The 25,803-nt window shown below is 54.3% G+C and overlaps 1 protein-coding gene across 1 annotated transcript in view; it reads left to right on the forward strand.

The window, feature by feature from the left end:
• Window positions 1-25,803, forward strand: part of CAMTA1 (calmodulin binding transcription activator 1) — an 894,089-nt gene that overhangs the window by 816,248 nt on the left and 52,038 nt on the right. The window contains exon 12 of the mRNA XM_068538797.1: window positions 3,615-3,749. Coding sequence (XP_068394898.1) covers window positions 3,615-3,749 — 135 coding nt within the window. The remainder of the gene's footprint in view (window positions 1-3,614; window positions 3,750-25,803) is intronic.

A 25,803-nucleotide genomic window follows, 5' to 3' on the forward strand; every position in this document is an offset into this window, starting at 1 on the left:
GGGCAGCGTGTTATTAACTATCCACTTATCACCTGCTGCTGGAAAGGGACTGGCCCAGCCTATAAATAGATGCCGCTTCCTGTACCTGGTTCTTGCCTGGCTGAGGACCCAGACCTTGCCTGTCCTGAGTTATCTGACCCCTCCAAAAAAAAAAAAAAAAAAACGATTGGCCTTTGCATGCCGTCTGGATGGTGTCCCAGGCCAGGACCTGGCTAATCCTGGGTGCCGGAGCAGTCACGTCATGCACATCCCAGATCAGCCAGTTACCCTCGGGTGACTTGAGCCCGGAGGTTGACTTCCCTAAGTCCCCATTTCTACATCTGTAAAAACCACCGGCCAGATGGCCGAGGGGCTGAGATGAGGGCGGGTCCAGGAAGCTCCTGGCTTACAGGCTCAATTCATGAAGCTGCTCACGAGTGAGGCCTTGCTCTTTCTGTCCTGGTTGGAGGGAGGGGAGCTGGGAGAGGGGTCCAGGGCTGTTTAGGTATCAGCAGGCAGTTCTCCTGGCCCCAGAGCATCTCTGGGTCCCCAGAGCTGGCAGGAGAGTCTGCCCAGGTCACTATGCCTCCTCGTGGTTTAGGCTCCCCTAACATCTTGCATCTTGGACCCAGAGAGGCTCAGGCAGCCTGTGGGCTGGGGGGCCCCGCCCTGTTCCACCCCTAACCACAAAGAGGGGGTCCCTTTTGGACATCCTTGTTCTGAGGCCCAAGCTAAAACATGTCACTCAGTAAGACAGCAGTGGGTGCTGCATGCATTCGTTCATTTCTTCATTCGTCAAGTAGTTTGCCAGGCAGTGGTAGGCGCCTGGAATGGACCCAGCCCCTAACTCTAACCTTGACCGCAAGGAGCTCTCAGTCCAGGAAGGAGTTGGTCATGCAAACAAGCCACACCCTGGGGGACAATGCTGGCTGCTCAGGGGCCTCTTCCCTGGGTCTCCCAAAGCCTTGGGGAACCTGGAGCTGATCTTAAAGAAAGGACACTTGAAGCCAGAACCAAATTGACCTCACCTAAAAGAAGGGCTCAGGGGCCTGGGAGCACAAGCCAGGTCACCTGAGGAGCTAGAATGACATGAGAAGAGGGGGCACAGGGGGTGCAAATGGCCCCTGCCCACCGGCCTGGTGCACATGCCCAGGCAAAACAGCTGGGGAGACTCGACCCTGAGCAAGAACATGGCTCTGGGCGGCTCCCCCTCCATCACTGGCCGCAGAAGACACACAGACATGGAAAGTGCCTCTTGCAAGATTCCAGTAGTGTTCCAAGGTCAGGAGGGAGAAAACCAAGTCAAGCCACTGCGCTGTGGTGAAGCAGTGGTGAAGGAGGACTTGGGATTTAGGAAAGGCAACCTGGGCTTGGGAGAAGATGGAGGAAGCCCCCCAACAAAAAGACTTTGTTTTGGGGCTTCTGGACAGCCCCACGCTGGATTCCTGGGAGCCACCAAAGGCAAAAGATGAAATTCAAAATGAGATGAGCAAGTGCACTGCATTCTGAAGCAATTCACTCAACAAACAGGTATTGAAGGGCCATAACAGGCCAGGCACTGACCTTGGCCCTGGGCGTACAGAGGTGATCAGGACAGACTGGCTCCCAGCTCTCACAGAGCTTACATTCTACTGTAGGAGATGAAAAAACAAACAAGGAAACAAAGAAATAACCAAGATAACTGGAGAAAACACTAGAATATGGTAATGTGATAAGGTAACTTGGGAAAAGGGACGTTCCTTTGGACAGATCCTCTCACAGGCTGGGACATTAGGCTGGAACCTGAATGATGAGATGGAGCTGGTCATGGGAAGAATGGGAGGAAAACATCCGGCAGAGGGCAAAGGAAGTGCAAAGGCCCTGAGGCAGGAACAGGTTTGGTAAGTTGAAGAAATATAAAGGCGGGGTGAGTTGGAGATGGTTAGGTTGGAGAAGATGGCAGAGAACAAATCATGTCCATCCTTCTAAGTCATAAGAAGGAGTCTGATTAGGTTGTACTTGCAATGGAAGCCATTAGTTTTAAGTGGGGAGTGGCTTGATCTAAATTACGTCTTTCAAAGATGAATCTGGGTGTGTGGGAGAATGGATTGTAGGAGGGAAGAAAGAAGCAGGGAAACCATAGGAAGCGGCAGAGGGGTAATCTTTCCCGATTTAAGGAGGAGGGCTCCCTTGGGCAACACACTCCCACTGATTTCCTGTGGAGGCTTTGAAGTGTGCCCCCCACCCTAACACCATCCCAGCAGAACAGGCAGGTCGCAGGTGTGCTGAAGGTGCCCTGGGCAGGAGGCTAATGCAGGAGTCCAGGCATCTAGGCAAGACATGATGGCAGCTTGGGTACCGTGGTGGCCATCAGGATGGAGAGAAGTAAATGGACCCAGGACTTGCTGATGGACTGCTAGAGGAGCAAAGCTGAGTGGGCTCTGATGGGGCGTTCGCTGACGCCCTACCCTCCTGTTTGGTAAACCAGGCAAATCTCCAGGGAAGGCGAGTGACCGTGAGCTTAGAGATCTGCCTGGGGACGCCATCAGAGCCTAGGGAGGTCTGGACTTGGCTGGGGCCCCCTGCCCAGAGAGGCGCGGCAGGAGCTCCAGTGGTACCCCACCCACAATGGAGCCAGCTTGTGATCTGGAGTCGAGGGACCACACCAGGGTGGAAAGCACAGGGAAAAAAACACACTGGTCATCTTGGGGCAATGACTTTCCGAAGACCTGCTCTGGGGACCATTGCGTAACACATACACCTGGGATGGAGAGAGGCCACACGTCAATGAGTTGGTTTTCCCGTGGGCAGCGAGGGCTGCATCAGAAGACCTCAGAGGGAAGCCAGAGCTTTACTCTGCCCTGGGGAGCAGCTGACTTGGACAGCTTCCTCCAGTCTAAGCTTCGGAAAACCAAGAGCCCAAACAGTAACACGATCCCCGGGTGCGTCCTCCCTGGAAATCTGTCCTGGGGAGGCCCTGGGCGCTGGTTCCAGAAAAGCAGGGCAGAGAGCACAGAACCCTGCTGTCTACCAGAGGCTGAGGCCCGGTGGGGCAGAGCAGCCTGCATACACCCACCGGCCTCACCCCCAGAAGCAGCTTTACCCCCAGAAATGAAGCAGGTCTCTCTGCCACGGGTAGGCTCTCCTCTTGGGAACAGTGAGAATGTCCCCTGCGTTACTCAACCAATAGCTTTCATTGAGCCCCGTGTCAGGGTCAGAGCAGCTCACGAGGCCCATAAGGGCCGGTCTTCCCGAAGCTTGACATCCAGGCGTCGGGGGTAGACACAAGGTTTACACCAGCCTCCAGCCCGGCACCACTGGGCTCAGAGTAACAGGCACAGACGAAGCTCTTGCCTTCATCGGGGATGCAGAAGAACTTCTGAAAATACACAGAAGGCCATGCTAAGTGAGTCAGGACAAGCTTGCCGGAAAAGGTGAAACAGAGAAATAAGCACAAAGGAGTCCAAAGCAAATGCTGCACCTAAACGCCCTCCCCCCCGCATTTTGACCTCGAGGAATGAGCAGGCCCAGGCAGGGCTAATCCATGAAGGGCAGTGGGGAGAGGGTCCTCCTGGCCCTTGGGTGGGTACATGAGGCTGGAGGGTGCCCATGCCCTGGCCCCCTCCCTCCCTGACAGCTCTTTCTTTTGCTTTCAGCCCATGACACTGGTCTTGTGACCCTACAAGTTGCCTTCAACAACCAGATCATCTCCAACTCAGTGGTGTTTGAGTACAAAGCTCGGGCCCTGCCCACACTCCCATCCTCCCAGCACGACTGGCTGTCACTGGACGGTAAGAACAGCGCTCGGGTCACCTTGCCAGGCCCCAAGGGAGAGGGACACTTGGGGACCCTGTGTGCAAGGTGTGAAAAAGGAGGAAGCATCCACGTTTCCTAACTTCTGCCGCTCAGGGTGCAAGTCTCACCTCGGGAGGACCGGCTGGTCCCCACCCTCAATCTCGGTCTTTCCCTGGGACAGAGTGAGTAGGTGAGCTTGGACCCAGGGCTTGCCGGGGCGTCTGAGTGGCCAGATCAGCCCCTGAGCTGCTGACAGGCCCCTCTCCGGACAGACCTGGGGCAGCAGGGTCCAGGCATCCTCTGCTGCCCCAGCCCCAGCCCCAGCCCCAAGGCAGTTTCTAGAAGCAGAGGGAGCTCCTGGAGGCCATCACCAAGCCCTGAGCCTCTCAGAGGCAACAGCAATGGGCAAGGCTGGGGGAAGGCAGCCCAGGTTGGGCTTCTTTCTGATTCCAAGGCCTGGACTTCAAGGCTGTGTGTTGAGTGCTTCTGCCTTGTAGGGACCGTGAGCCACACCTTCTCATGGAAGCCCTCCCCCACCCAGCTGAGGGCGGAGGGCCAGGGAGCCCCCAGAGGCTCCAAGGCGGGAGGCAGGACGTGATGGCCAAGGATGCTTCTCTGAGAGCCGCTGGCCTGCTGCAACGGGGTGCCGAGCAGTGGCTGCTCCCTCTGGGGCGCCAGAGGCTCTGCAGAGAAAAGTTGCAGAGGCTGCCCTTCCAGGCCCGGGCATGCCCAGGGGAAGCCCCGGAGCTGGCCTGGGGGGCTGAGCTGATGGTCTGCTCTGGGCACCGAGACAGGGTGGAGGGATGGCTTACACCCGCCCTTAGTATCAGGGCAGCCGCAGAGGTGCCCGTCTGTGGGATACCTTGCTAGAGACCTTGCCGGCCCAAGGTGTTGGGTCTCAGCTAAGCTGACCCGGGCCCTCTGTGGGGGTCAGTTCCTTAAGCTCCCCTCCCCCATCCACAGCAGCCCTTTGCCTTCTCCCTTCTCAGACCTCCCCTTGCTACTGGTCGCTGGAGGCTCTCTGGGCTTGGGCACATGCCTTAGGCAGCTTTCCTGGGCCACCCAGTGTGTAGTAAATCTCTGCCTCATCCCAGCCCCGGCCCCAGCAGTGACAGGGTGTCTGGCAGCCGCCCTGGCCACTGAACCCTCCGAGCTGTTCCCAGAGGTGGCTTTGGGTCAGCGGGCATCTGCACCCTGGCAGGGGCTGCCTGGGAGCACCAGGCTGGCCTTGGCAGCCACCCTGGCCGAGGCTGAAGCCAGCCGGCGCTGTGGTGATGACCTGCAGGATGTAACAGAGAAGGGCAGGGTGACCAGGGGCTCCCGTTCAGGAAATCCGGTTTCAGTTTTGCAGAACAAATGGGAAAGGGAACAGGGAACTCTGCAGAGCCCTGGCTCTCCCTCAGTGACCAGGTCACTTCACCAGGGTGCACTGCGGGATGCAGGGACCAGTCAGTGTCGGACCTGCCTGGAAGATGGAGCCCTTCAGAAAGCCAAGTCTAGCCAGGCAGTGCCTTGCCTCAGGGCACAGGAAACGTCAGCCGTCCCCCGGGAAGCCCAGAGGGCAGGCGGTACCAGGAGGCTGCCAGCAGGAGAGGATGCTATGATAGAGATCATGGGGAAGGGAAGCCACCTTAACTGCTTCATGACAAGCACACCCCTCAGTCCTCGGCCACGCAGGACACCTGCTCCCCAGCGGCCCCCTCTGCCGGGACTTGGAGCTCTGAGCTGCATAGGCCTCCAGCTGAAATAAGCATCCCCCCAGCCCCTGGCAGAATACACAGGAGAGATGACAGGAGTTGGGGAAGGGACGAGGCAGGGCCACCCCCCTACAGAGAGCAGATGGGGGCCCCGAAGGACCCCATGAATCTCTTTCCCTTTGCGCTTGGCCAGGCATCCTTTCAATAGTGGGAGGGGAAGGGGGGCCAGGGCAGAGGAACCGTGAGACGCCCACCCTGCCAGGGTGGAAGAGTAAAACTAACCTCTCCTTGTTCTTTTCCATCCCCCCCCTCCCCGCCCCCCAAAATGAGTACAAGTGACTTATCTACCCAAGGATCATTTTCCCAGCATTTCACCAGCCTGATACATAATAACGGTGGGGGGAGGGGAGCAGAACCGCAGTCGCAGCGCCAGGGTCACAATCCTCCCAGTGCAAAGGGGACAGCTGGGACAGCCCAGAGGGTGGAGGTCCCCCGGGCTCTGGCCAACCCTGTGGCCTGGCAGTGAAGAAGTGTGTCGAAGAAGATGCTGCAGCGACCAGACTGTCAGAAGCCTTCCTCTCCTCTCCCCTCTCCTCCCGTTCCGCAGCTCCTTCCCTCTGCCCCTCCCGCCCCCAAGGTTACCGGGCAAATTCTCAGTTAGAGCCGCGGGGACGTGGAGGTGCGCGCCCTGCGGCCAGGGGGAGGGGCGGCGGTGGAACGGGAGGGGGCGAGGGGACAGCAGCGCCGAGCGAACTGGGGTGCGGCGGCCAGGCGGCGCGCGTGCACACACAGGCGCACACACAGACATACACACGCGCATGCACACGCGCACACACGCACGCTTGCACGCCCGGCGCAGCTGCAATGCAGGGACCCTGCGCGGAGCGCTGGGCAGGTTGCGCCCGCGCCCGCCCCACGGACTGCGGCACGGCTCGGCCCTCCCCAGCCCAGGGGAGAGAACGGGGACGTGCAGCCAGGGCTGCGCGCTCTCGCGCCGGCGGCCGCCTCCCGCTGCGCGCGCTCCTGGTCCGCCCCACTCCACCCCCGTCCGTCGCCCTGCTTGCCATCCTGGGGGCGCTCTTTGCCCCTCCCTCCATCCCAGAGGGGGAGAAATGTTTGGGAAGAGATTTCAGCTTTCATTTGTTTAAAAAAATGGATTTGTTTGCCAGACTAAAGGCTGGGTGGGGCACGCGGAATGGAATCCGCGCGCGCAGCAGCAGCCGCGGGGGCGCAGCCTTTGTCCTGGGCGCAGCCTTTGTCTGAGCAGCCTGGCCGGGCGGGAGGCGATCGTCCCCGCGGAGGGTCATGGGCGCAGGGGCCCCGTGTCCCCAAAATCTCAGTTGGACACAGCCATCCAGGCGGAAACAAGCATGGAAACGAGGGAGGAGGGAGAACAGGGAGGAGGGGGCGCTGCCGTCGGCATCTACCCGCTGCAGGCCGATTTTGGGGGGAGCACAGTCCTCTGGGCCTCGGGAGCTGCAGCGCTTCTCCCAAACTTAGGGGACTTGCCCACCCTCCCCAGCCCCTGCACTGTGACCTCTAGAGGACACAGGCCCTACAGGCTGGCAGCTTGCGGGCCACCTGTTTGTCTTATGAAGGATTGAATGCATGAGCGAATAAGTGCCCACAGGACACATTAAGGGAGCTTCATCCAGCCCAGTGTTCAAGAAGGCTTCCAGGAGGAAGTGACTCTTCCACTGAGACCTCCAGCCTGAGCAGGCGTCAGCCAGGCTTAGAGGGATGGGAAGGAGTATCCCAGGGGGAGGGGGCAGCAAGGGCCCCAGGCTGTGGAACAGCTGCTTCCTTTAGCCAAGGGGCTCTGGGAACTACCAGCTTCACCATTTCTTCCCCCAGAGGTCCAGATTCAGAACACATTTCCCCAGGCCTCTTGCATCAGGACCCCAGAGTGGTCCGGGGTGGGTCAGCTGTGCATCTGGGGCGCAGTGGGACCTCTTCCAGGCAAGAGGCAGTCAAGCAGCCAGTTGACCCAGGGACCATTTTCTGAGGGCCTCTGGGAAATGTCCCTTCTGCCTGCCATGGGTCCTGTGGACACAAACAGCCAGGGCTGTGCTGAGTGTGGGGAGGCTGTGCTGTGTGCTTAGATGGCCTCGCCTGGGCCTGTGTTTGCAAAAAGAATAAAGCCAGGCCACCTGACCCTGCGGCTCTGGAGCGACGGGGTGGGGCGCACATCTGGCCAAGGGCACTAGGACACCTTTAAGAGATCCCTGTCCCTGGAAGAAAGGTGAGTGGAACTTCTTTCCCTTGCAACCAGCTGATGCTCCCCAAGGCCCGGGCCCACCCCTACCCAGCTGGGCCCCTCTCCAAACCGGACTAAGCCGCTTATTCTTAGACTCTATTTTCAACTGCCTCTCGGGCAGCTGAGCCTCCTGCCTGAGTGAGAGGATTGGTGAGATGCACGGATGCAGCTTTCTTGGGCTCAGCCAGCCAGCCACCTGGGCAGGTCTCCTGCCACCCTCCGGTGGGGGAGGGACCTTGTAATCTCAGGCAGAGGGAGGGAGCAGGAACTCACATCTCATCGTCCAGGTGCCTGCTTCAGCATATGAAGCCTTGCGGCAGGGCGGACACCCCCGGCAGCCTGCCCTCCAGCTCACCGGGGCCAGAGGAGGGTATCTGGCAAGCCAGCCTCTGGGGCAGCCTGGCTCCGGGTTAGAGGTGTGGGAAGGTGGGAGCCTTGCCGCCTGTAAGGAAGTGGAGAGAAGGAAAAGCAAGATTTGGCCTCCTGGTTTGGCCTTCTGTGACCGAACCTTCTGTGCTAATAGATGGAAGAAGTGTAGCTGGGATGGTCCCCAGCTCTGTCCCCCTCCGCCCCGCCTCCCAGCTGCCTGTCCCTGGCATGTGGCCATGCTCCTGCCAGCCTCTCCCCTGCTGGCTGGTTTCTAACAGCAGCCTCCAACCACCAGGAGTGGGAGACCACACACTGAGCCAGAGGCCAAGGGTGCAGCCCAGGGGCAGCAGGAGGGGCCACTCCAGCTGTGAGAATGGCCCCTGGGAAGCTTCTGGATGCTTCCTCCCTCCAGTGAGGACACTCCAGAGCTTTCAGTTGAGTGTACCTTGCTGGCTCCTCCTGGCCTGGCTCCCTCCATCCTGCAGATTCCCCAGCCCGCCTGCCGGTCTCCCTCCTCTGGGCCCGTGATGAACTGTCCACATGGGAGAACATCAACAGAGCCAGACAGAAAGTGTATCACTTTTACCAGATAATGTGGGGAGAGGAGCAAATGTTAAGTTTTAATGAAGTTTAAATGCCACTGTTTTACTGAAACAAATACAGTTTGTTTCATGGGGTAGAATACAAAATTCAGGAGAGTTTTTTAGATCAGACATAGAGCATCAGTGAATGGTCTTGACTTTGGAGAGTGCCTTGAACCACAGGCAAAGTCAGTGCCCCGAGGGCCCACGTCCTCCTGCCTCTGGGAGCACTTTGAAGAAGCTTCAGAAGCTTCGACGCAGGGGTCTTCTCTGTAAGTAAGAAGGGGCACTGAGAAGAATCTTCTGGCATTCACCTAGAGTGGGGTCTGGGGCACGCTCCAGTGGGTTAACTCTTGGGTGTCTGGGTATTTCTTTACATAGCGGGGACCTAAGAGATAAGTCGGTAGTGGCAGAAACTGATTTGAGCCAGTCTTTTTTTTATAAATTTATTTATTTATTTTTGGCTGTGTTGGGTCTTCGTTTCTGTGCGAGGGCTTTCTCCAGTTGCGGCGAGCGGGGGCCACTCTTCATCGCGGTGCGCGGGCCTCTCACTGTCGCGGCCTCTCCCGTTGCGGAGCACAGGCTCCAGACGCGCAGTGAGCCAGTCTTCTACTTGGGACGTGAAGCTGAGTGGCAGGAAGGGCCTCTGGTCTGAGCTGCAGCTAACCAGCCAGGGCCTCGCTCCAAAGCACAGGCTCCCTCCACATAGTCAGTGTCTCTGTGCTCTGTGGGGTCCACATCCTTACAGATGGGGGTGGGTGTCCTTAGCCCTCCTTAGGCAGAAACCAAGGGGCCTGGTGCTCAGATGTCCCCCGGAGGCGTGATCTCCTGCTGCTTGCGGCTGGGGCCACAGCGAATGGATCTGGGTGGCAGGGATGGGTCACCTTGGGGCTGGGCCTCACCCGCCTCCTTGCGTCAGTGACAAATGGTGCCCTGCAGAGAAACGGCAAGCCCAGCATCTGCAGAGGCCGAGGAGACAGCCCCTGGGTCCTCATCCTGGCTATTGGGGCAGGTGGCAAAGTTAAAACCAGTGGGAGAAGACTCGGGGCTCCGGCAGACGTGACCACTCCCGCGGGGGCAGCTTCTGGCCACCGGGGGGCAGGTGGCTCATCCTGAGGCGCGAAGCTGGGAGGCTGAGACCCTCCGATCGTCAATGTCAGCCAACTTATCCTTGACTGTTGCATGAGTTTCCTGGCAGTTCTAGAGGCTGGAAGTTCTAGAGGCCCTGGTGCTGGCAGGGCCATGCTCCCTCTGAAGGCTCTAAGGGAGAGTCCTTCTTGCCTCTTCCAGCTTCCGGGGGCCGCTGGCAACCTTTGGCGCTCCTTGTCTGGTGGCAACATAACTCCAGCCTCTGCCTCTGTCGTCACATGGCGTCTTCCTTCTCTGTGTGTCTCTGTGTCTCTGTTTTCTCTTCTTACAAGGACACGGGTCATTGGATTAGGGCCCCACCCAATCCAATGAATTCATCTTAAACTAGTTACATCTGTAATTAACTAATTACCAAGACCCTATTTCCAAATACGGTCACGTTCTGAGGCAGAGGGAGAAGAGAGAGGCCCCGGAGAGCGCAGGCTATGTGAACGTTAACAGAACATTCCAGAAGGAGGAGCTGGTGATGGAGACTGAGAAGGAGCAGTCGGGGGAGTCGGAGGGACACAGAAAAGGGTGGGGTCTCAGAGCCTAGGGTCAGGGGACTTCACAAGGGGAGGAGGTGGTCCCTGGGGTCCGAGGTGCTGGAAGTCATCCAGTGGATTAAAGACCCGGCAGGCCCGGGGATGCTGTCTCCAGGCCCCTCCCTTCTCCCTCTGCCCACTCCCCGTGAGGGCTTAGCCCCGCCCAGGACCCTCTTTACCATCTGTAAAGGTAAAGGTGCACTGATAGGTCCACCTATGTGCCTCTTCTCAGATCCACAACCTTCCATCTAGCTGCCCCAGGACATAGCTGCTCCGGTTTTCTTGGGCAAGTCAACGTGTCCCAAATGTTACTCACAATTGTTCTCTTGTTGCCATGCGCCCCCTCCCAACCCTATACCTCCTACAACCTCGACAGAAAGTCCACCCCAGAAAACCCAGAGTCATTCCTGAGACCCCCTGCTCACGCCCACCCCCCCCTCAAGCCCGTCACAATCCTAGTGGCCTTCTCTCCCTAATTTCCCCCACTTCTCTCCATCCCCTCTGCCACCACCCTGATTCGGCCCCAAATGTTCTTGCACATCCTACTCTGGCTCCTGGCCTCCACTCTTGCCTCCTTCCACGAGGGTCGTCCCTTCTTGCATCACCAGGCACTGCTCTGACTCCGGGGGACCTTCGTTCTCGTGGACTTTACATTCTAGAGGCAGGAGAAAGATAACAAACACATCACAGAGGAAATATCGGGGCACTTACCGCGGGCAGCCTGGTAGAGGGTGGCCAGGGTGGCTGCTTGAGGTCGGCGGCCGGCGGAGGCCTCTCTGGGGAGGCGCTATGTCAGAAAGGACACACACGCTAAGATCCTGGGAAGGACGTTCCAGGCCGAGGGAATCACAGAACAAAGTTCCCTGGGAGACACGGAGCCTGGTGTGTAGGGGCCGCCCTGGTGAGCAGGCTAAGGGGAGGTGCAGCGGAAGGAGAAGGGGCCGGGCCTCCGGGGGCCCATCAGCCAGGGCAGGGGGCTGGGACTTTATCCTGAGGACAGCGGGAGGGTTATAAGCCAATGAGGTGACACACTCAGTTATGTTTTCAGGACCACCCCGCCCCCGCCCCGGCTGCTGTCTGGAGCATGAATTGTGTCTCTACTCACAGGGCGACCACCCCGGCCGCTCTTGCATCAGTGCGGGCAAGAGATGAGAGTGGCTCCGACAAGGCCGGTGATGATGAATCCCAAGAGACACAGTCTGGGGACTTTTGGGGGGTAGAGTCAGGGGCCCTGCTGATGATTTGAACACGGAGGATGAGAAAGAGAAGGATGGGTAGTGCCTAGATTTGGGGCTTAAACAATGGTGGGGGATAGGGGACCATTTCCTGAGATACAGGACTTTGAAGAAGGTGGGAGAGAGGGAATCTCGAGTGGGTTTTGGTCATATTCTGGTTGACAGCCTATTAGAGTTGCCAAGTGTACAGTTGGGTTGGAAAGTCTGCAGGCCAAGGAGGGGCCCAGAAAGGAGATAAAATTTAGATGTCATCAGCTCAGCAATGGAATTTAAAGCCGTGGGTCTAGAGGCAGTTGCTCCACGAAAGAGGGTGGATAAAGGAGAGGAGAGGGCACAGGGTCAAGCGTGGGCTACCCCAGTATTTAAATGTCAAGCAGAAAAGTTGCTGGCAAAGGGGCTGAGGAGAAGCATCCAGCGAGAGGAGGAAGACGGGGAGGATGTGACCACCGGGAGGCCAGGAGAAGAGGGTGTTTCAAGAAAAAGGGTGTGGCAGCCATTTTAATACCAGGAGAAGGGGAGCAGAGCATTCCAGGCAGAGGAAACCGCACGTAGGAAGACCCCACGGCAGGAGGGTGCTCTGTGAATTTAAAGAACCCGGAGAAGTGGCTGAAAACTCTGGTAGCCTGTCTCTGAGTTCAGATCCCTGACTCTCCCCAGGCTGGGACAGGAAAGACCTGGCCCAGGAGATCTTGTGCCCCCAACCCCTCCTCGTGCAGCCAGAGAAAAAGCCCCGGGCCCTGCCTTTCCTGCCTTGCCCTCTGCTGTTGGCCCAGAAAACCATCCCACAGGTCTGCGGGCCCCAGAGAGGCAGCTTCCCTGGCCCCGGGCTCAGGGAGACATCTTCCCTGGCCCCGGGCTCAGGGAGACATCCACACCTGCTCTGAGTCCCAGGGACAAACTCCCTCCCAGTTACTCCCCACTGGGGTGCAGGGACTGGTGCCAAGTCCCAAAGCAGGAACTAACTGTGACTCACCCGCCAAACGGTATGTGGATGTCAGACCCAGTGGAGAAGGCTCTCAGCCCCCGACCACTGACTGTGGCCGGAATACGGGAATCCTGCAGATGGGCCCAACGGCTGCCTGGAAGTCCTGCTCCCTCCTAAATCAGTTACATTGGACTCCCATTACTCCACCACGTCATTTAGACGCGGGTCAGCTGTGCTGCAGGGGGCATAGCCTCGAAGAAAGGCCTCTTGGCAGAGCTGGGATCCCAGAAAGACCAGCACGCCTGGGGAGACGGCCAGTTCAGGCCAGCGTTTTGCAGGCTTCCTTAGCCTTTCCTAGGATCCGGCCCCAGAATGCACCTCCCTGGAAAATAATGGAGATGCTGATCTGTTTACCCAGCAGTGGGAGCAATGGTCCTGAGACGGGGAGACCCAGGACATCGCCCCGTGAGCAAGGAGAAGGGGCCGTGGGCGGAGCGGGGGCTGGTGTGGCCTCCAGAAGGAAGCGGGGTCCTGGAGGTCCTGGAGCTGGATGAGAGGAGATCCCCACCTCCCCTACCAATGATCCAGATCCCAGCCTCTGGGTGGGGCAAGCACAAGCCCTCTCCTTTTAAAAACTCCCCCAATACACACGTTTCTGATCCTTTCCAAGCAGCCCAGCGACTGACCTTGTCTCCCGCCTCTGTGACAACGAGACAGTCACAAGAGTCTGATAGGCTGAAGACCAGCTCCCTCAACTGCTGACGTGTTCCACTTGTGAACTTAAAGTCCTTTGTTTGAGGAAAAAAAAAGTGACAGGCAGGTATGTGTCAGATGTTCCATACTTAATAATGGGAGACATTTAAAAAAATCCGTGGCAGAGTGGAAATAGTTGATACATCAGAAACAGACTTAGAATCTTCGAGAGTTAGAACTCGAAAGAAATGGTTGTCGCATTGTCCAACCTCCTCATCCCTCTGGAAGGAATCTGGGCCACCAGAAGAGCGGCGACTTGCCCCAAACCACTGCCGGATCAGGACAGAAGCCCTCCCGACTCTAGATCAGCGTGTGCCCTGCTCCCTCCACCCACTTCCCCTTCTCCATCCCACAGCCAGACTCACAGACTCCGGAAGCCGGAAGCCGGGACACAGGGCAGGTGAGAAACCAGCCAGCTGAGGCCCTGGGCCAGTCCTGACATCAGCAGATGGAGAGGTCCCCCGAGTGTCCTTTCTCCTGCCCAGGTCCGAGATGGGCCCTCACCCCATTTGGTGGCACCCACTTTTAGAAGAGCTGCTGACGCCTTGGGTCGCCTCAGCGGCACCAAAGCTGCATCCCTTGGTCTTGAGACACGAGGGAGAGCTGGCAGACCTGCTGGCACAGAGCTGCCCACCCAGGGGTTACTGCAGCTGACATCTACGTGCCACCACCTGCCAGGCCCTATCCACGAAGCGTTTATGCGTATCAATTCACTCAGACTTCCCAACTACGTACGAGGTCCCCCATCCTACAGATGAGGACGCAGACACACAGTGAGCAGGTGATGCCGAGAGGATCATACATAGTGGTCTGACCCCATCCACCGGCTCCTGACCTCTACCCAATGAGAGCCTTCCTCTGCGCCTCTTCTCCCTACTACAGTTATGCTGCATCCGATGGGGGCCTCCAGAGCTAGAAACATCCTTCATCCCTGCTTCTCCCTTCCCCACGACCCTCTTCCCCCCAGCCAAGCAGTTTGCAAAGTAGGGCCCCCAGGGCTTCCTCCTCCCATCTTCCGGGTCCTCTACCATTTTTCTATCTCAGGCCTTTAGCATCACACACCCGGGCTTGGAGCCTCCCCGCTGGCGTTCCTGCCGCCACATCCTTTCCCTCCCCATCCATGCTGTGTATCACTGATGCTTTTGGAAAGGATTGACGAGAACCCGCTGTGTGCCAGGCGCTGTGCAAGGTGCGGTCCCCTGGGAGAGACAGACCCAAAACCTGGTGATTGTAACCCAGTGCAGCACGATGAGTTAGAAACGGAGGCGGGGCTGCCAGCGGCACCTGTTGGGAGGGGCGTGGTCATCTGGGAAGGTCGGGATCAACTCTGACTCTGCAGCACGGAATCCAAGACCCTTTCTAAGCTGCCCTCAGCCTGTCTTTCTCAGCTCATCTTCAGCCCTCCCCTCCTCTCCCCCTGCACAAGGCTCTCCCCTCCTCTCTACCAAAATACCCAGATTTCCCCAAACATACTGTAGTGTTTCTCACCTCGAGGCCTTCACACATGCCGTTCCCTCTGGTCTCTCAGGTTATTTTTCCTGTGGCTGCTTTAGAGAACTCCTGCTCCATTGAAAATTTCTACTGTAAGGCCCTTCCCCTCTAAAAGCTGACTTCCCCCCTCATCCCACTGCCCCACACACAGGATGCCTTCTTTTTATTTGGCTTTTCCATTACACTTTGTAAATTCCTCCCTTAGCAATTCTTCCTTTGTAATCATTTATTCCCTAACTGGTACTGGAGCCCCCAGTAGGTGCCAGGCCCTGGGCCAGTGCTGGGATTAGAACAAAGGAATGAATGAAAACGAGCAGATGAGTTTCCTGTGCTCACCCAGCTTACCATCTAGCAGAGGAAAAATCAGACCTGAACGCCAAGCCTTTGCACAAATAAGTGTGTGGGGAGCTTGTAATGGAGGGTTAAGAGGAGGTCTGGGAGGGATTTCTTGAAGAAGTGGCCCCTGCGCTGAGGTCTGATGGAGGAGCAGAAGTTAACTCCATGGAGAGGGGAGGGAACAGCATGGGGAATAGCATGCACAGACAGCCCTGTGGTGGGAGGGAGCCTCGTGGATATAAGGGAGCCACCTTGTGTGGGGATCAGACCAGACAGGTTAGAGGGGTACCCAGGCACCAGCCAGGCTGAGGAGTGCTGCATTTATCCCCAAGGAGAGGAAAGCCATGGAAGGTTTGAGAGGCATGGACATGACCAAGTTTGCATTTCGAGAAGTGCTCTTGGCTGCTGCACGGAGAACGGATTGAAGGAGAGCCAGAGCTGGCGAGGGTAGACCAGTGAATCCTCCAGGCTAGAGATGATGCTGGACTTGGCGGTTCTGGAAAAAGGGGACCATCAAGAGAGATTCAGGAGGTAGCATCAGTAGGACTTGTAGATGGGTTAGGTATGGGGGCTCCGTGTCATGCACCCTGGAGGAGGACCGATCACGAGTTGGGCTGAGTTTGAAGGGCCTTTGGGACATCCATGGGAAAAGTCAACAACAGCAAGTGAGTGGACTTAGGCTCCAGAGCTCAGAGAAGCATGTGGGCAGGAGAGAGACATCTGTGACATGACTGCATGGAGGTGGCCTGGGAAGAAATGGGTCAAGGGATGTGGATGAAATTGACAAAGGTGAGAATATAGCTGAGTTCTGAGGCCAAGGACTTTTGTCTTAGTTATAATCATGCCCTAAGAGGCCAGGAACACAGTAGGAGCTCAATAAATATTTCTTCAAGGGATAGACGGACGGACGGATGGATGGACAGACGGACAGATGGATGGATGGACGGATGGATGGACGGACAGTGGTGTCTTTGTGACACTGCTGACTGACTCCAGCTTTAGGCTACAGGATCCCTGATGTCAGAGTAGCTGGGGAGGGTGTCCAGAACTGACCAGGCACCATCAACCCCTTTCTGGTTTCCCTGTCACTGGACAAGCTTCAGGCAAATAACCCAAGGCAAGAATGCAGAAGCTTGACCTTTATTAAAAATGTGCCCTTGAGGCTGCCTTCAGAGCTTTTAAGGGGCAGAGAATTCACTACTCAGCTCCCTGGATTTGGAAAAGGAAGAGAAAAAGCAAGTCTCCTCCCTGAGCTGCTCAGACCCATCTCCCCTCTGGACCTCAGAGAGGTTGGGGACTTCCCAGCCAGGTCCTTGGCAAGTCCCTGCATGGTGTGTCACCATGCTGGGGTCTGGAGGAGGGCCTCATCTGACCCTCTGTGACTCCCTCATTGTCTGACCCAGCCCTACCTTAGCCTGGTGAGTGAATGAATGAGTTGGTAGGTGGGTAGCTGAGTCAGGAGCCATGAAAACCTGCCTATCCACACCCATCTCCATGGAATTCACTGCACCAAAGTGCTCTGGTATGACAGTGACAGCCATTCCAGCCAGGCCCCATGCCAACAGCTTCCTGTTCATGACCCTGTTGAAGCCTCACGATATCCACCTCCTCCGGCACTTGTGACCCCACATTCTTAGGTAGGCACCTCCCTCCTCAGCCAGGTCATAAACCACAATGGAAGAAACAGCTTTAGTAGAAGGCAGCCTGTACACCTGCCCATCGGTCACTGGTACCTGCTGAGTCAACTGGGTCAACTGGGCGTGCCCCTACCTCCAGGAGTGCATGGCCCAGGACATGAGGCAAGCCGGACAGCACAGTTGGTGTGATGAATGCCCCATAGGGGCAGGTTCCGAGTATTAGGGGAGCACGTGAGAGGGGCAGGGAGTCCCTCTGTGCTCCCATCAGGAAGAGAATGCACTTGACAGGGGTTAACTCTGTATGAAAACTATGTTTGTTCAGAGGAACGCTCTCCATATGTAGAAAGAATGTGCAGTCAGCCAACTCACAATCCATGCTCGGTTTCCATCATTCATGGAAAGGACTCATAGAGGCCATGAAAGCCATTATACTCCCAGTTACAGCTTATTACATCAAAGGGATCCAGATGGAAACCAGCCAAGGGAAGAAGTGTGTCCGGCAGGGTCCAGGAGGGCACCAAACACCCACCTTCCATTGTCTTCTCCCGTGGGTTGTGGTCAGCGTTAATGTCCCTGGATCAATGTGTGACAGTGCTCACGGAAAATCACCAATCAGGGAAGCTCACCTGAGCCTTGGTATCCAGAGTTTTTCTTGGGGCTCCACCGCGTAGGCGTGAGGGATTGCCCTCATGGCTGATCTCGGTCTCCGGTCTCTCCCGAGTTGGCTGAAACTGTGTGACCTAAAGTTCTTACCCTAAATCGCGTGGTTGATCCTTCTAGAGTGGCCAGCCCCTACCCTACAACTCTCCACTGTAACCAGCTCCTACCTTAAATCATACTGTAGGACTCTCCAGTGACTCAGGCAAACTAAGCCACTCCCTCCAGCAGGACATTCCAAGGGCTTAGAGGTCACCTCCCGGAAGGCAAGGACAAAAGCCAGACCTCTCTTTGGTCAAGGTTAAAGTCTCTACTGCGCAGAATTGCACCTCCCCTCCTCTGCCCCCACCAGCCTGTCTCCCCTGCTCCTCACCCAGCAGACAAATTTCTTCTTGCTGTTCTTGTCTCGAGAGGAAACGCTGAGTGTCTGACATGGTTTTTGCTGTTGTTGTTGCCGTTGTTTTCAAAGTGTCGCCCCTACGTGGATATTGTGTAGTGCTCAGCAATTCTCTGAGGCTCAAGAACACATTTTATTATGAAAAATGGTTTGGGCAACTACTTTGTCTTCTGCAGAGAATCCTGTGCAAAGCTCAAGATTTCCTGGGCAGAGATGTGAAATTCACTACATTACAGATCCATCCACTTAAATGTGAAGTCCAATGAGAAATTTTAAGAGCGTTTGATGGCTAAGGTTATTATTCTCACATATTATCTCAATTAGCTCTTTAAATTACTCACCTGTGCCACGGCCCGTGATGCTCTGTAAATGAACCTGCATCCCGTCTCCATCCTGCAGACAGCACCCCTGGCTCCAGCAGTGTTCTTTCCTCACTAAAGTGTTCTCCTGTTGGCTCCATTTGCTGCTGAAGGGTTGTGAGCAGCTCCATTTGGAGCTGCCACTCAGCCTTCTCCCTCTCCCCACCCCCTGGAGGAAGCCCCTCCTCCAACAGTGCTCCTCTTTTTTCCCCCAACACCGATGGGAGTGGATCTGACCTTGCAAATGGTAACCAGCTGGGTGCACACGGGAATCTCAGAGCCAGGGTGGGGTCCTGGGCAAAGAGCATTCCTGCTCAATAATTCACCTTTAAGAGAAAGAGAAAACCTAGATGCAGCACTCAGCCATCTTCTAAGATGTGAACAATTCAGTGTGATTCTCAGACATGAAAAATGCATCAATGCTCTAATTTTATAAGCTCAGTGATGTTTATTATGACATCAGAAGGCCTGGCCTGGGCCCCCCGGGAACAGCTAAAGCCAGGGGAAGCTCTAGTGTGTAGCTCCGAGCAGGGCCCGCCCAGAAGTCCTGCAGACGTGGCCCTACGAGGTCTGGCTTGATGCATTCGAAGCCTCCAGTGCCCTGGCACTTGGAGATGGCTGATGCATTTATCACGAGTCTTTCTGCCCGTTCCTGGAAAAGCAGCAGGAGAAAAAGCCAGCTCTGAGCAGAGAGCAGTCGTGCAGCAGGAAGTGTGAACCTCCAGGCCCTCTGACTGCACTTCCAGACATCATTCCTCCCCCAGCATTCTCGGTTCTGATTCCCAGAAGAAAGTGAGCGGGGGCTCATTTTATATTTGCTGAAAGGCCCTGGCATTGTTTTAAGTTACTTGAAAGTGAGTTAAAGCTGGGAGGATCCTTGGATGGGGCTGCATTTCTAGTGACAGCATCCCAGGGGATTTCACTTTGATGCGGATGGTGATTCTCAGGCAGCAGGGCCAAGCCAGGGACTGACCCGGCTTCAGTGGTCCAGAAGCCCGCGAGCTGCAGGCCTGCGTGGGGATGTGGCTGCCCTTTGAGGGGCCACAGCGGATACCACGGTGTCAGAGACCAACTGGGGATGGGGGCACACATGTGTGTGTAACACATCTGTGCTTTTCCCTGGCCACTCTTTTGTCTTTCTCAGTAACGGTGTTGAGCACCTAAGGTGTCTAAAACTCTCCCTGAGCTCAACCTGTCAGCTCTGCTTCTCTGAGGCGTGTGAGATGGTTGTAGCCTAAGATGCACTGGCCTCTAACTGCGCCTTCCCTTTTGATTGCTTTTCCTTCGTTCCGGTAACAGAGCGGGATTTGACAAGCCCCTCCCCTGGTGACCTCGGTAATCATTGATTATTTGTAGGAAGCTGCTGGTTGCTTCCCTAAAAGGGGAACTTCCCAGCTCTTGTTACCACCAGTGTCTAAGCTTCAGGGTTTGGTCACAGCAACTGTCAGGATGGTGATTTCAAAGTGGTCTTCAGCGTAAATATCCGGTCTTTTGACTGTTGTCACCTTCAGTCAAATATACTCATTTCTCCTTAATCAGGTTCCCAAGTTTAAAAAAAATGAATAATATCTACTTCATAAGAAAGTATACCACAGCAGCTTTAGTAAGTGCATTTTGAGTGTACCTTTTGAGTAAACACCGCTGTTCTTAACCGTGACTCCACTGGGCCATACAACAGCAGCCCAGTGGGCGTCTGTGATGCTCTCAGACCCCAAAGACCGAAGCTTCCTGAGATCGTCTCTGGAAAGATCTGCAGGAGGGTTGGGCCCTGATTTGGCAAGCATGACCTTGAACAGGGAGCCATAGCGTTCTGCACTTGAAGGTCTATGAGCCCTCAGCCAGGTAAAGAGATGCGTGGACATGTGGGGAGCCGGGCTTAGAAGACAAAGCTTGTCTTAGCTTGTCTTTGTTACTGCCAGGTAACATACCGCAGATGGAACGGCTGAAACAATAGACATTTATTTTTTCACAGTTCTGGAGGCTAGAAGTTCAAGATCAAGGTGTGGGCAGGTTTGGTTTCTTTTGAGGCCTGTCTTCTTGTCTTGCAGACAGCTGCCTTCTCGCTGTGTCCTCACATGGCCTTTTCTCTGTGTGCTGTCTCTTTGTGTGTCCCAATATCCTATAAGGACACCAGTCAGATTGGGTTAGGGTCCACCCTAACAGGCTGCTTGTAATCTAATCACTTCTTTTAAGGTCCTGATTCCAAATACAGTCCCGTTCTGAGGTCCTGTGAGTCAGGGCTCCAATCTATGAATTTCTGGGGGTGTAAAAACTCAGCCCATAACAGAGCCATTCTCCAAAAATGAGATGTCCTGCACGAAGAGGATTTCATCACTGTCATGAGGGCTCTGCCAAGGCCCCAGACCTGCCCTTTGAGACCCCATGGTGGGCCCACAACTCAGACCCCCCCCACCCCAGGCCAGAGGCCTCATCTGGAGTTTTGCTGGCTTGCGCCTGAGTTTTCTGGCTATCTTGGCCAAGGTGTGGACTAGTCACCGTGCCCTATTGTTTAGCTGAGACACGGTGCTAACACCTTTTGGGCACCGCGCTACGAGCTTCACAAATAGTCCTTATGATGACCTTGGGATGCGGCTACTATTATCATCCCTCTTTTACAGATGAGCACACTGAGGCCAGAGAATAGAGTCTTTCCAAGGGGTCAGAGCTGGAAACAGTGCCCCGGCCCTTCTGCTTCCCGAGCAGGGGCCTCACCACTTGGCTACTCTGCCCTCAAGGGCTTTTAGGCTCCTGCTTCGAATAAAGCCCAGGCAGAAGCCCAGGCCTGGCTGGCCCAGCTTAGAGGGTCCCCAGGCCAGACAGAACCCATCTCCTTGAGTATGTCTGCGGTGTGCCACCCAGACTCCTGGTACCAAAGGGTGGTGTTGCGTTGACAGGCACAGCTTCAGGGAGAGTGCTGGGGGGAGGAAGGGGCCTCGGCCCTGCCAGCCAAGCTGCCAAGCCTGTCTTTTGGTTAAGGAGGGGCCCTTCACCCTGTTGTACTGTCACAGAGGCTGTTTCTTTAGCTCTCACATGGGGCCGAGCAGAGAAGCAGCTAAGAGCTCCAGCTCAGGAGTGCGGGGGATCGGGGTCTCTGCTGCTCACTAGTGCACAGTCCAGGGCAAATTATGTAACCCCCTGTGCCTCAGTTTCCTCCTCTGTAAAACCATGGTAATAGGAACACCCACTGCACAAACTTGGTGTGATGATGAAAGGAATTAACATGTGTAAAAAATGTAGTCACCCAGCAAATATTATCTTGATGATGATGATGATGGTGGTGATGATGATGGTGATGATGATGATGATGATGATGATGATGGTGGTGATGATGATGATGATGGTGATGATGATGATGGTGATGATGATGATGATGATGATGATGGTGGTGATGATGATGGTGATGGTGATGACGATGGTGATGACGGTGATGATGATGGTGATGATGATGATGGTGATGATGATGATGATGATGATGATGATGATGATGGTGGTGATGATGATGATGATGGTGATGATGATGATGATGATGGTGATGATGATGATGATGATGATGGTGATGATGATGGTGATGGTGATGACGATGGTGATGATGGTGATGATGATGGTGATGATGGCAGCTCCCATCCCAAGAGGAAGAACCAGGTCTCTCCCCTCCCCAGGTGGCATCTGCCTATTAAGCTGTCTTCACTATTCTGTCCATGGAGGCTATACCTCCTTGTCCATGAGGACCATTCTGCCCAGAGTCCTAGAGCAGATGGGACCTTGGTGAGTTGGAAGGCCTGGGTGGGACCATGAGCCACACTGGCATGGGTCCTTGGTCCTCGTCCCCAAGCCCCACCCAGGGCGCCCCCTAGTCCCTGGGCTCCCACTTTACATTCATTATCCAATTTCATCCTCTCCCTATTTCATCCTCTCCCAGGTGATGTTTCCATCCCCATTTTACTGACAAGGAAGCTGAATCTCGTCAGGTGACTTGTCCTTTGTCACGCAGCTCAGGGCTGCGGATACTAAAGCCCATTGGGTGCTTTATCACCACATGTTACCACTTCCTGAATGTATGTTGGATTATCCGCCTTTTGACTCTGTTCCTCCTTAGAGCAGAGCACGTCCCCCACTCTCATAGGAGACTAGCCATGTATTTTACCATCTGGCATGTGTATAATCCTGGGGGAGGGGGCAGAGGGAATGGATGGGCCTGTATGAGCCATCAGGGAGAGTGTGTGAAGGTGGTTTCTTTCCCCCAACTTCTTTGGATTCTCTTTCTGCATCTTGGCCCTTAAGAGAAACCCCCAAGTTCCCAGACTGAGCTGACAGTCTTCCCGGGCTGATACCAATCCTGGCAGCACGGTTTGTCCTGGTAGCAAACACCTTGTCTCATACAGCTGTCCCCTACAGTAATCTAATGCTGCGTAACAAACCACCCCAAAGCTGAGTGGCTCAAAACAGCAAGCATGTGCCAGTGCCCTCAATGCTGTGGGTTGCCTGGGGGCATGCACGCAGCTGCATTCACGGGACTGGTCATTTCAAATCCACAGTCCCTGCAGCCAAAGCACAGGGGTGCTTGCTGTGTCAGGTCCCAATGGACCTGCACCAGGACCCCATCTGCATGGCCTTAGACCTCATTTTGCAGAAGAGGAAAGTGAGGCACAGGAAGAGAAAGGAGCTTGGCACACAGGTAGTTAGTGGTGATGCAGGAACCAGGGTCCGGGCTGCCCTGCCCCCACCCAGCGCCTCCCTCCCATGGGAGGCTCAGAGGTCTGACAAGGACATTGGCAGCTCAGCTGAGGTGTCTGAGGCTCTCTGCAAAGCTCACCTTCACCCCTGAATCAGCCAACCATTGTGATGGAGAAGCCCGGCCTATCAGGGACCTCTCCAAGGGGACCCCAAGTTCAGGCCACGGTTCTCTCCAGGATCCCTAGCTGTCGAGGAGGCAGTCACAACAAGTGGGAACTTGATGGACTCACCCCTGGCCTTTTCACAATCCTTCAGAAGCACAATTAGACAGGTGCTCTCTTCCATCATCCTTCTGCCCCATGGGGTCACCATCACGGGATTCAGCGCCTCCCCTGTGTCTGTCTTGTCTCCTCACTGAGCAGTCCCCTAGCCAGGCCACGTTCTCCACCTGCTGCCACCATATCCCACCGAGGGCCGGACACGGGGGCTCAGTGAGCAAGAGGGGACCCACTGACAAAGGATCAGCCATCAGACCCTCCTGATCTTGGTTTTTCTTTTCCATCACTCAGTTTTCTCTTCTAAAATTAATCCACTGATTCTTTTTATACTTCATTCTTTTTCTCCTCCTCTTATTGTGTGTGTGTATATATCTCCACTGAGATATAATTAACATACCATACAATTCACCCATTTAAAGTGTACAATTCAAAGTTTTTTAGTCTATTCACAGGGTTGTACAGTCAATATCACAACCCAATTTTTGAACAAGTTTATTCCTCCAAAAAGAAACCATTTTACCCATTAACAGTCCTGTCCCACTGCCCCCAGGCTCCTCCCTCCTCCCCCGCCTAAGGCAACTATTCATCTACTTGCAATCTCTATAAGTCTGCCTGTTCTGGAGTCATATCATATGTGTTCGTTTGGACTGGCTTCTTTCACTTAGCATTATTTCTTCAAGGTCCATCCATGTTGTAGCAGGTGTCAGTACTTCATTCCTTTTTTTTGCCATATAAATGTCCATATGTGTGGACATATGTCTTCATTTCTCTTGGGTATATACGTGGAGTGGAATTGTGGGGTCATATGGTAACTCTATGAGTAAACTTTTGAGGAAGAGCCAGACTATTTTCCAAAGCAGCTGCACGATTTTACATTCCCACCAGCAGGGTAGGAGTGTTTCAGTTTCTCCACATCCTCACCAACACTTGTTATCGCCCATCTTTTTTATTATAGACATCCTGTGGATGTGAAGTGGTATCTGATTTGCATTTTTGTGGTTTTGATTAGTGATTCTGATTTACATTTCCCCAATGATTAATGTTGCTGAGCATATTTTCATGTGCTTTTCATGTGCTATTAGCCATTTGTTTATCTTCTCTGGGGAAGTATCTATTCAGATCCTCTGCCCATTTAAAAAAAAAAAAAAAGGTTGCTTTTTATTCTTGAGTTGTAAGAATGATAAGGAATACAAGTTCCTTATCATGTATATGATTTACAAATATTTTCCCCATTCAGTGAATTGCCTTTTTCACTTTCTTGATGGTGTCCTTTGAAGCACAAATGTTTTTGATTTTGATGAAGCCCAATTTTTTTTTTTTTTTTTTTTTGGTTGCTTGTGGTTTGATGCCATAGCTAAGAAACCATTGCCAAATCCAAGGACATGAAGATTTCTCTCGACATTTTCTTCTAAGACATTTGTAGTTTGGCTTTTATATTTAAGTCTTTGATCCATTTTGAATTAATTTTTACAAATGGTGTGAGGTAGGGGCCCAACTTCATTCTTTTACATGGGGACATCCAGTTACTCCAGCCCTATTTGTTGAAAAGACTATCCTTTCCCCATTGAATTATTTTGTCACTCTTACCCATGGTTTCTAAAAATACTTTTATATTTCATAAGGCCTTAAAGATACAATGAATATGCATCTTGCATTTATTTTTAAGTTGTCACTTAGTTTAGGACTACTATTTGATTATTTTTTATTAGAAGTTGATATATGCAGAAACATATTTGATTTCTTATGAGATAGGAGAAGTGAAGTTATGCTGCAGTAACAAACAACCCCATGTCAAATGATTTATTTCTCTCTCACGCTCAAGTCCAATGCCAGTTGGTAAGGAAGGTCCTATTCATCATAGTTACTCAGGAACCTGGCCCAGTGGAATCTACATCTTGACATAAACAATCATCACAGTTGCCGGGGCTGAAGAAAAGAAGTCCTGTTTCTTAGAAATTTCCCAGACTGCTTTCTTAAACAAAGGGAATCTTAATGATGGCAAGAATTTTTAGGTACTTGGAGAGCCATCACAGGGGCAGAATGAGTGCAGGTTCAGAACTTGAAACCCAGACCTGCTGCATACGGTCTGTATGACTTTAGGCAAGTTATCTGACTCCTTGCAGCCTCATTTTTCCCTCCGTACAATATCCAGCTTGCAGGAGAAATAGTAGCAGTGTATGTGAGTGTCTAGCGTAATAGCAGGCAGATATCAGGTACCCGACAAACCGTAGTTCCCTTCATCCTCCTGAGACCCTCAGCAGAGGTTAGGGCTGGGATGCGGACACACCATCTCTGCTTTAAGATGCAACAGTTGCACTTGGTCTGGGTGCTACCAAGTGAAGTCATCACCGAGCAAAGTTTTCTTCTTCACTATTTAAAAAAATGACCCAGGTATACTCAAAGCCCCATAAAAACCTAATGGAAGAATTTGCTTGAAGCACATGCCTGTCTCACCCTGTCATTTCCTAACCTGGAAGAGAGGAGCATGAATACCCGCGAGGAAAGACACCCTGCCAGCACACTGCCTGAGCTCTGAGCTTACTCCGGAAGCATCCAGCTCACCCTGCCCCAGCTCTGCCTGCCTTTCCAGGTGTGGGCCCAGGGAGGGCACTTGCTCTTGTGGCCTCCACCCCAAGACAGAGGTGCAGAGGGGAAGGAGAGCGGCAGATCTTCCAAGAGGGGAATGGCCCCAGCTGAGGACTTTCCTAGTGCAGAAATGTCACCTCGGGCT

Source organism: Eschrichtius robustus, chromosome 3, assembly GCF_028021215.1.
Source record: "Eschrichtius robustus isolate mEscRob2 chromosome 3, mEscRob2.pri, whole genome shotgun sequence".
Lineage (NCBI taxonomy): Eukaryota > Metazoa > Chordata > Mammalia > Artiodactyla > Eschrichtiidae > Eschrichtius > Eschrichtius robustus.